The sequence below is a fragment of the Mixophyes fleayi genome, chromosome 5, assembly GCF_038048845.1.
Source record: "Mixophyes fleayi isolate aMixFle1 chromosome 5, aMixFle1.hap1, whole genome shotgun sequence".
NCBI lineage: Eukaryota > Metazoa > Chordata > Amphibia > Anura > Limnodynastidae > Mixophyes > Mixophyes fleayi.
In genome coordinates, this window is record NC_134406.1 from 4,478,336 (window position 1) to 4,490,352 (window position 12,017).

Below are 12,017 nucleotides of genomic sequence, written 5' to 3' on the forward strand. Positions count from 1 at the left end.
CAGACTTAGTGTGTGACATCTGTGTACCCAATATAATATATGTCACAGGTGATAGCCGAAGACATAGTCTGACAGCTCCAGGTACTATATACCAGTATGCCCATTACATTACCAGCTGTACAAAGCGGAGAGTATAAATAAATATAGATAATAAAAATTACTATGGACCTGGTCTGTGGAAACTGTGAGCTGACTGCTCCTCCGGTCCTCAAACTGCAGCATGGCAGCATTTCAGGATTCCCCTTCCACCTTCCTGATACACAGCAGTAATCAGGGGAACCTGCTCAGATACTGGGGGATTACTGGATCTACACAGATCACTGAGGATCACTGGATCTACACAGATCACACCGCCAATACCATAGTGACGGGACAAAGTAAGAGTAACTATGCCAGTTAGCACAGAACCCTGATCTAGGACGTATCACCACTTTATAATGGCTAATGATAGTTATACGATACCATATAATCCTCAGGGAACAAGGAGCCACCAAGTTACAAAAAATAAATCACTCTATAAATGTATTTTTTTTTTTTGTAGCAAAATAAACTGTACAGTTCAGTTATTGCTCAACTATATATCAACAAAACAGCTACAAACTACAGCAACAGAGAATACAGCTTAGTACATAACACAAGAAGTATGAATGTGTATGATTACACATCGCATGTAGGACGTAATAGGCAAAGTACAGGACAGACAGTGTAATACAGAGCATACAAGAAGTATAATACAGGGATGACCGGAGCAAAGGAGGCCCTGAGAGCTTACAATCTAATAGTGAAAGATTTATACAGATATTAGTTTATATTTCCCTCACTGGTCCCATCCAGCACATAATACATCAGTAAATGGAATTATTCTCACTATATTTGTTCTCCCAGTTCTATATCTAATCTCAATGTAAAATACACAAAGGAGATAATTGAGGAATTCCAATAACACTAACAGATAACTTATCATTCACGGTTTATCTTTCTGTGTATAATTTACCAGACAGGACTTGTTATACAGAGAGGGGGCAGATGGGTGACCAGTAAGAAATAATCATCATCAGAAGCTGGAGTCACAGAGGAGTTAGAGGGGCTAAGAATGAGGGACCACAGGGTGACGGGGGGATCGGGTGGCGGGTGACTGAGCGAAAAACCCGCAGGAGACAGCGACTGATGGACAAAGAGGATGAGCAAATGGGTCCATAGACAGGTAAGTACTTGGCACAGAGAGAGGGGGGTCCATAGAGAGGTAAGTACTAGGCACAGAGAGGGGCTAGGGAGGTAAGTACTAGGCACAGAGAGAGGGGGATCCATAGAGAGGTAAGTACTAGGCACAGAGAGAGGGGGATCCATAGAGAGGTAAGTACTAGGCACAGAGAGAGGGGGGTCCATAGAGAGGTAAGTACTAGGCACAGAGAGAGGGGGGTCCATAGAAAGGTAAGTACTAGGCACAGAGAGAGGGGGGTCCATAGAGAGGTAAGTACTAGGCACAGAGAGAGGGGGGTCCATAGAGAGGTAAGTACTAGGCACAGAGAGAGGGGGGTCCATAGAGAGGTAAGTACTAGGCACAGAGAGAGGGGGGTCCATAGAGAGGTAAGTACTAGGCACAGAGAGGGGCTAGAGAGGTAAGTACTAGGCACAGAGAGAGGGGGATCCATAGAGAGGTAAGTACTAGGCACAGAGAGAGGGGGGTCCATAGAGAGGTAAGTACTAGGCACAGAGAGAGGGGGGTCCATAGAGAGGTAAGTACTAGGCACAGAGAGAGGGGGGTCCATAGAGAGGTAAGTACTAGGCACAGAGAGAGGGGGGTCCATAGAGAGGTAAGTACTAGGCACAGAGAGAGGGGGATCCATAGAGAGGTAAGTACTAGGCACAGAGAGAGGGGGGTCCATAGAGAGGTAAGTACTAGGCACAGAGAGAGGGGGGTCCATAGAGAGGTAAGTACTAGGCACAGAGAGAGGGGGGTCCATAGAGAGGTAAGTACTAGGCACAGAGAGAGGGGGGTCCATAGAGAGGTAAGTACTAGGCACAGAGAGAGGGGGGTCCATAGAGAGGTAAGTACTAGGCACAGAGAGAGGGGGGGTCCATAGAGAGGTAAGTACTAGGCACAGAGAGAGGGGGGTCCATAGAGAGGTAAGTACTAGGCACAGAGAGAGGGGGGTCCATAGAGAGGTAAGTACTAGGCACAGAGAGAGGGGGGTCCATAGAGAGGTAAGTACTAGGCACAGAGAGAGGGGGTCCATAGAGAGGTAAGTACTAGGCACAGAGAGAGGGGGGTCCATAGAGAGGTAAGTACTAGGCACAGAGAGAGGGGGGTCCATAGAGAGGTAAGTACTAGGCACAGAGAGAGGGGGGTCCATAGAGAGGTAAGTACTAGGCACAGAGAGAGGGGGGTCCATAGAGAGGTAAGTACTAGGCACAGAGAGAGGGGGGTCCATAGAGAGGTAAGTACTAGGCACAGAGAGAGGGGGGTCCATAGAGAGGTAAGTACTAGGCACAGAGAGAGGGGGGTCCATAGAGAGGTAAGTACTAGGCACAGAGAGAGGGGGGTCCATAGAGAGGTAAGTACTAGGCACAGAGAGAGGGGGTCCATAGAGAGGTAAGTACTAGGCACAGAGAGAGGGGGGTCCATAGAGAGGTAAGTACTAGGCACAGAGAGAGGGGGGTCCATAGAGAGGTAAGTACTAGGCACAGAGAGAGGGGGGTCCATAGAGAGGTAAGTACTAGGCACAGAGAGAGGGGGGTCCATAGAGAGGTAAGTACTAGGCACAGAGAGAGGGGGGGTCCATAGAGAGGTAAGTACTAGGCACAGAGAGAGGGGGGGTCCATAGAGAGGTAAGTACTAGGCACAGAGAGAGGGGGGTCCATAGAGAGGTAAGTACTAGGCACAGAGAGAGGGGGGGTCCATAGAGAGGTAAGTACTAGGCACAGAGAGAGGGGGGTCCATAGAGAGGTAAGTACTAGGCACAGAGAGAGGGGGGTCCATAGAGAGGTAAGTGTAGTAATTCTAGTGTGCCCAGAGAAATGAGAGAAAGGCCCCAACATGAAACCCCCGGACATAGAAGACCAGAGAGGAAGTGGAAACGTGAAAATACTACTTGTTACATTATAATCTTCCCTGCACTGGAGGTTATAACTCAGTACTAGTTTATAATCACATTGTTAATAAATGTACCTGGATAAATTAATGTATAATAGAGAAACAACAGTGAAATCTCAGAGCCAAGAGGACAACCTAAGGCCTCACATGGTGGCTGATTGTAGAGTTGCCCAAGGTAGGTTGCTCCGAAACTGAAGGAGTTGTGAATACACGGAGGTGCTGATCACTATAAGGTCGCACTGTCGGTACTCCCAGTATAGTCTCAGCTCAGCCCGAAAACACACCAAACGTGTCCAAGATCCGTCTGGCATTCAGTCAGTGCCGTCCATCCACTAATGCTGCATTCCCTCACAGTGCAGATAGGGAAACGCACAGTGTATATATACAAACATTGTATTTAAGTATAAAATGTGCAGTAAACCACAACACCCAATCAGGGATGAGTTTGTATCTGTTTAAAGCATGTGAAACAATGAAAGCAGGCACCTGATTGGCTGATGTGCCTTAAGGTCTCTCTTACTGAGTGTCGGTCATTATACAGCAGTCGCTGTCACCTGGAGCTAGCACTCGCTCTGATCTCAGTCTATTATAGACCATGCGATCAACCAGACGGTTATACAGACACACATACATGGCAGCCAAGCGACCGCACAATGCCACATATATAACACATACAGCTACACGCCGGATGATATTTATTCCTAAAGTAAAAACCATTTGTGAAATATATAAAACTTCAATGAACCACTTTATCCAGATCTTCCAAAATATCAAATCACGACAGAGAGGGACGTGTCAGTGGTGTCTTGTGTGTTCATAAACACATCCGATAGGAATAAACACAATACATTGTGTAACACAGGAACACTCAGTGTAGGTTCTATATATTACATTTAGGAGAACAGCGAGGCTTCTGGGAGCCCCCTCTGCACTATAATATATCTTACAGCTCTGGGTTATTATAGATCATGCAATTATCATCCCTGTACCGGTGCTAAGAAATAACCAATCAAATTCATCAGACTCAACAATGAGGAACATTTATAATCTGTCGAACAGAAACCGGCTACTGAAAACCGAATGATACAGATGCACCGATAGTTTATATACACCGGTCAGTCACAACACTAATCGGTGCAGATAGTTTATATACACCGGTCAGTCACAACACTAATCGGTGCAGATAGTTTATATACACCGGTCAGTCACAACACTAATCAGTGCAGATAGTTTATATACACCGGTCAGTCACAACACTAATCAGTGCAGATAGTTTATATACACCGGTCAGTCACAACACTAATCAGTGCAGATAGTTTATATACACCGGTCAGCCACAACACTAATCGGTGCAGATAGTTTATATACACCGGTCAGTCACAACATTAATCAGTGCAGATAGTTTATATACACCGGTCAGCCACAACACTAATCAGTGCAGATAGTTTATATACACCGGTCAGCCACAACACTAATCGGTGCAGATAGTTTATATACACCGGTCAGTCACAACATTAATCAGTGCAGATAGTTTATATACACCGGTCAGTCACAACACTAATCAGTGCAGATAGTTTATATACACCGGTCAGTCACAACACTAATCGGTGCAGATAGTTTATATACACCGGTCAGTCACAACATTAATCAGTGCAGATAGTTTATATACACCGGTCAGCCACAACACTAATCAGTGCAGATAGTTTATATACACCGGTCAGCCACAACACTAATCGGTGCAGATAGTTTATATACACCGGTCAGTCACAACATTAATCAGTGCAGATAGTTTATATACACCGGTCAGTCACAACACTAATCAGTGCAGATAGTTTATATACACCGGTCAGTCACAACACTAATCGGTGCAGATAGTTTATATACACCGGTCAGCCACAACACTAATCAGTGCAGATAGTTTATATACACCGGTCAGTCACAACACTAATCGGTGCAGATAGTTTATATACACCGGTCAGTCACAACACTAATCAGTGCTGATAGTTTATATACACCGGTCAGTCACAACACTAATCAGTGCAGATAGTTTATATACACCGGTCAGTCACAACACTAATCAGTGCAGATAGTTTATATACACTGGTCAGCCACAGCATTAAAATCCTAATATTGTGCAGGTCCTGCTCATGGGGACTTGTTTTTCCAGCACATCCTACAGATTCTCCATCGGATTGAGATCTGGGGAATTTGGAGGCCAAGTCATCACCTTGATCTCTTTGTCATGTTCCTCAACCATTCCTGGACAATTTTTGCAGAATGGTAGGGAGCATTATCCTGCTGGAAGAGGGCACTGCTATCAGGAATACCGCTGCCATAAGGAGTGTACTTGATCTGCAGCAATGTTCAGGTAGGTGGTATGTGTCACAGTAACATCCACATGATTGCCAGGACCAAGGTTTCCCAGCAGAACATTGCCCAGAGCATCACACTGCCTCTGCTGGCTTCCCATAGTGCACCTTGGAGCCAACTCCTCCCCGGGTAAACGCTGCGCATCCATTCAGCCGTCCACATGATGTCAATGAAAATGTGATTCATCAGACCAGCTCACCTTCTACAATGGCTCCATGGTTCAGTTCTGGCGCTCACATGCCCCATTGTAAGCACTTTCAGTGGTAGGTGGGGGTCAGCATGGGTACTCTGACCGGTCAGCAGCTACGCGGACCCATACGCAGCAAGCTACGATGCACTGTGTGTTCTGACACCTTTCTATCATAGCCAACATTAACTGTTTCAGCAACTTGTGCTACAACTGCTCTTCTGTAGGATTGGATCAGACGAGCTAGCCTTCGCTTCCCACACACATCAACGAGTCCTGGGCACCAATGACACTGTCACCAGTTGTCCTTCCTTGGACCACTGTTGGTGGGTACTAGCCACTGTGTACCTGGAACACCCCACAAGACCTGACGTTTTGGGGATGCTCTGACCCAGTCATCCAGCCATCACTCACTGGTCGCTCAGATACTTACACTTGCCCAGTTTTCCTCCTTCCAACACATCAACTTCAAGAACTGATTCTTCACCTGCTGCCTAATATATCCCACCCCTGACAGGTGTCATTGTAACAAAATCCTCAATGTTACTCACTTCTCTGGTCAGTGGTTTCATTGTTGTGGCTGATGGGTGTATATTAGGTATATATATATATATATGTATATTAGGTGTAAATTATATGTATATTAGGTGTATATTATATGTATATTATATGTATATTATACAACATGAAACGGAAGATTCCAGCACAAGCTGTTTTATACATATTGCTCTCTACTGAGGTAGGTCCCTCCTAAATGCTCATCATAGGTTCAAAGCAGCAGTAGAAATAAGCAAATAAATGTTCGGCTTCTGCACATTAAGCTCTCAGATCTCAGTATAGAAGATATACTATTTTTGTGTCACATCATTGGATCACACAATATAGAAATCTAATGGATCAGAATAGGTTTTCTTTCATCTCATTCACAATTTAAAGAGTAAAAGCCAGGATTTGATATTGACGGCTGCCTTGTTAGGGGGAGGGGCTTCTCTACCTGAGTAGTCACAGAGTGACTGACAACATGACAGTCTTGCTTGGGATATATGCACTGTGTGGATTGGTTGATTCATACAAAGCGGCAGAGCCAGTGACATCACAGCAATTGCAATGCCGGTAGATCCACTTTTTAGCCACCACCAGATCCTATTACACTGTCCTAAAGATGTGAGAGTTGCTTAAGAAATCAGCAATGGAGGAGATAAGAGTTTACTTTCTATCAGAGCTGCAGCGGACTGTCAGGGTTACACTGAACAGTGTATTATACGTCTATGGTTTATATCTGAAGAATGATATCTTGGGGTATAGTGATCCTTTAATCTCCTTGAGACATCCTGATAATATTTATAGCAAATCTTACAGGTGCAATCCTTTTATCAAACAGAAAACCTACTTAATACCTTAAAAGGATTATCCAATTAAATGTAATAATGTCTAAGGCGTCAATCCCAGAGAAAGGATGATACGCGTCCTGCTATGTCTATGGAAGAACAATGCACATGTACAGTTCATACGGAGTTATTTTACCTGCTGCTTCTATGTGATGTCATCTACAGGCTCAACAATCTGTAAAATAAATATGTGACCCTACAAGCTGCACCTCAAGGGACAGAGGGAACTGCAGCTACATAACGATCATCCTCAGCTCTACACTCAAGCAACTGAAACGACCCGAGGGGGGACCCCCCCTTGTATTCCTAATATACCGGCTCTGTTCCCTGGAAGTGAGTTCTGCATCCAGTACATGAGGCTGGGACACTGCAGGACACCCTGACCTGTAACCCACAGCATTAGACAGGGCTCAGCAGAAAACATGCTACTGCTGGCAGAGAATGGGAATGGGTATCATTGTGCAGGTTGGAGACGTAGAGGTCTCTCACCTTCCGGATACTGTCCTCCGTCTCGTGGAGCGATGGGTACAGATCGCTGTCTGCAGTTATAGTCTCCATGATCCTTTGGTGGTAAACCTGCCAGGGCAAAGAGCCAGAAATGTATTATACTTCCAATACCCAGGTACCCCTGCACCATACACGAATATATATATATATATATATATATATATATATATATATATATATATATATATATATAATGTCTCCCTGCACCATACAATATATGTGTATTAGAAGTCTCTCTGATGTATCTTACATTACATCTGATTACTCCATGTGTCTTTCCCATCTCCTGAAAATCCCAAATATACATATACCATATACATATGCTGCTATAGTGCATTTCTCATATTGTATGCGTGTGTAGTCTACAGGTGTGTGTGTGTGTGTATGTATATATATATATATATATATATATATATATATATATATATATATATATATATATACACACACATCCCCTTCTATATATATACCCTGCATGCGCCTCCAAAACATACATTACACATATACTACTAGAACACTTATCCCATATATATGTGCATGTCCAATATTATAAGTGCACGTAGTCAATATATGCGCCTTATACATATAATGCTATACTGCAATTTCTATACATACCCTACACTGTGCATTCCTTATATACTCTATATACGTATAACTCCTATACCGCACATCCTACACACATACCCCTACATATGTACATAAACTCTACATATATATATACACATATCCCAGATATATATATATATATATATATATATATATATATATATATATATATATATATATATTCATACCCCATATATACACATACCCCATATATATATACACATACCCCCTACATATATCTACATACCCTATATATATTCATACCCCATATATTCACACCACCCATATATATATATACACATACCCCCTACATACCACACATATATATATTCATACCCCATATATATATACACATACCACCTACATATATCTACATACCCCATATATATATATATATATACATACCCCCTACATACCACCAACATATATCTACATACCCCATATATACACATACCACCTACATATATCTACATACCCCATATATACACATACCCCATATATATACACATACCACCTACATATATCTACATACCCCATATATATATATATCTACATACCCCCTATACGTAGATGAGCAGCGGCCTCACCCGTGTCCCCGGGCTCCCGGTATCTCCGCTCATCCCGGTACATGTGTCCGGGAGCCGGATAACGGGGACTCACACTGAGGGGGGCGGGACACACACTGCAGGGTGACGTCTCACACTCCCCCTCCACCAATCGCATGAGCCCCCTGCCCGCGCCGGGACCAATCACAGTCCACGAGGGGCGGGGCTCGGGAGACAGCGCTGAGGTTTACAGAGGACCCGGTCTCCCTGGCAACCGTCAGGATTGGAACGCCAGAGGGTGGAGCCCAAACCAGGGCGCAGATGGGAGTATTATGCCGCCATCTAGTGGGCGTGCTGTGGAACTGCTGTGTTATTTACGGTGCGCAAAGTTCCCTCCGGCCGCGGTCGCTGTGTCCAGGATGGCAGAGCCGGAGGGGGGGGGGGGGGTGTCTGTGGGGGAGCAGTGTCATACAGCAGCCAATGGGGGAGAGCTTTAGCTTAGAAGTATAGGAGAGATCATTTATTTACAAGTTACAAAACTGACGCTCTGCTTCCCAAAAATAATGTGTACAGATGCACGTAGATATGCGCCGGGGCGCACGGGTCAGGGAGGAGGAGAAGCAGAGAAGCAGCGGTTAGCACAGAGCGCAGGCATTCCCAGACGCGCCTTGTTTTCCGCAGCAGTGCAGAAATTATATTATAAAGAGGTGGCGTTGGCGCACTTTGAGGCGTATTCCTCGCTGTGCGCGGCGCAGCGTAAACATGTTGGTCGGGTTTCATCCTGTACGTTTAATGAGCAGGGCCGGATTAAGGGAATGGAGGCCCCTGGGCTAAGGGGGCCTCCATTCCCCCGTGAGGGCCCCCCCCCCCCCCAATCTGATCCGAGCTGCCCGCCCACCCGGCACTTACCTCCTTCTCCGGGCGCGATGTACGCTCTTTACTGAGGAGATCTCGTGAGAGTGAGACTCGAGATCTCCTCGGTAAAGAGACTACAGCGTGCCGGGGAAGGACCGCAGTGAAAGTGCTCAGCAGCACTGATCGCGCCGGGGGCGCCCCCATCCCCGACCAATCAATACTGCTGCTGAGCACTTTCAAGGGCCCCCTGGATGCCATAGGCCCCTGGGCTGTAGCCCAGTTAGCCCTATGGTTAATCCGGCCCTGTTAATGAGACATAACAGTTCCCGTGTGCAATGTACAGTGTAAAAAATTACACAACCGGGCAGCGTGGCCCTCCAAGTCTTTATTACTAGAAACGGGTCTGGTCTCCACTATAGCTGACGCACCGTGTTTCCTGCAAACTCAGAGTGGGCGCTCGCCTCGAACCGCACTGGTGCAACCTTGTAGGTGCACTCAGCCATAACTTAAAATTCTAACGCCTTGGACGAGAAAGACAAATGGCGCCACCATAGCCAAATGAACCTAAAATATTCCTAAACTGCGCCCTCTTCAGCGTTGCACACTGGGCGGTCTCCCCTATCACACAGCCCTAGTTACGGCCCTGGCTGACTCGTGAAACTAGGGTTCTTGAGGTGCGCATAGAGCGTGCTTTGTACATCTAATCCGCTGGAGGTCAATGGTGGCACAATGACGTTTTATGACCTCATGCACTTAGTATTGCGCACTTGCCCCAGCCTTTACAGAAAGTGCTCCACCCGCTTATGAGCTGGGCAGATTGGTGCCCTCCTGTCTGAATGCAGATACACGGAAGACTTTAAATTGTGTCCACATGTAAAGAAAAAATGTAATTTTAAAAGACATTCCATGGGTAGAGAATGCACAGTTACCTGTCATAGGCAGCAGGAAGCCACAGACTGAGAGTTATATAGTGGAAGGAGCAGGGTCCCCCAGCAGCACAGAGTATATCAGGAGATGAGTGATGTGTTAGTGAGGACAGAGCTGCATGTGACAGGGGCAGTGACATGATGTGAGGAGGGGAATGGAGGTAGCAGGAAGCCACAGACTGAGAGTTATATAGTGGAAGGAGCAGGGTCCCCCAGCAGCACAGAGTATATCAGGAGATGAGTGATGTGTTAGTGAGGACAGGGCTGCATGTGACAGGGGCAGTGACATGATGTGAGGAGGGGAATGGAGGCAGCAGGAAGCCACAGACTGAGAGTTATATAGTGGAAGGAGCAGGGTCCCCCAGCAGCACAGAGTATATCAGGAGATGAGTGATGTGTTAGTGAGGACAGGGCTGCATGTGACAGGGGCAGTGACATGATGTGAGGAGGGGAATGGAGGCAGCAGGAAGCCACAGACTGAGAGTTATATAGTGGAAGGAGCAGGGACAAGTATCACAGAATAGTGTTGTGAGGCTTGTTTCACAATCATGCGGGAAGATTGTACTGTCAAACACTCTTAAATATGAAACTTGAAATATGAAAGTTCATAAATCTTTGTCACAGATTAATTGCAATGTCACATGTCAGTAAAATTATAAAAAATAAGAAAAATACAACACCACAGATAAGTGATAGCATAGTGGTTAGCATTGCTGTCTCGCAGTGGTGTGAGGTATATATTCAATCCCAACTTGGTCACTATCTGCAGAGTTTTATGCTCTCCCTTTGGTTATATTGGGTGCTTTAATGGGGCAAAGACTGATGTGAATGGTTATATATTAGTTGTAAAGTGCTGCGTATGATGTAGGTGCTATACAAGGGTCATTCCATTGTAATTTATGCATTTGGATAATTTTATTATTTGTAATTTAAAAAGAGGACCTTTGGAAATCATATATTTATAAATTCATGATTTTTATTTCTTTTAATTGATCCAACAAGGTCATGGAATGTGCCGTCAATACAGTTATCAATATGTAACATGTTTCACATCACTTGGCATTATGCCACTAGGAACCACGCTGTCCTATTCAATCTTCCTTCGTGGTAGCAGGTGTCACCAGCTGATATAAAACACTTTACAAGCATGAACTAGTTTCCGGAATTTGTTTTTTCAGCCGTGAGCAGCCCCCCACACTGTATACATCATGGGGGAGGGGGAAGTCCTGCCACACACGAGACTCTATTTTGTTTAATTTGTTATATACTAGTCACAAGATTAGAGGTCATACAGTATATGTATATATATATATATATATATATATATTTATATATATATATGTAACCCCCTGTCACTGTGTGTAGTGTGGGGAGCAAAGGGTACACAGTGCACCTCCTTCTCAAGCCCTGGCTAGCTGATGGGCATGGGTGTAAATGATCAGGGGGTCCCTGCACATGCAGGTGTTTCTTTGTAGTTAGTGGGACACAGGTAATGTCACTTTGGTGCAGTGTAATAAAAGTCACAATAATTTGGGCGCC

The 12,017-nt window shown here is 45.0% G+C and overlaps 1 protein-coding gene across 3 annotated transcripts in view; it reads right to left on the bottom strand.

Annotated features, from left to right (window-relative positions):
* RHPN1 (rhophilin Rho GTPase binding protein 1) overlaps nt 1-8,828 on the bottom strand; it is a 35,824-nt gene extending 26,996 nt beyond the window's left edge. The window contains exons 1-2 of one of the 3 annotated variants that reach the window (XM_075211616.1): nt 8,740-8,828; nt 7,529-7,615 (exon numbers count right to left, since the gene is read on the bottom strand). In XM_075211616.1, coding sequence (XP_075067717.1) covers nt 7,529-7,615; nt 8,740-8,772 — 120 coding nt within the window. In that variant the 5' untranslated portion in view covers nt 8,773-8,828. Of the gene's footprint in view, nt 1-7,528; nt 7,617-8,709 lie in introns of those variants that run through there. The other 2 variants (XM_075211617.1, XM_075211618.1) reach the window with 2 other exon arrangements.
* Between the last annotated feature and the right edge of the window lie 3,189 nt (nt 8,829-12,017).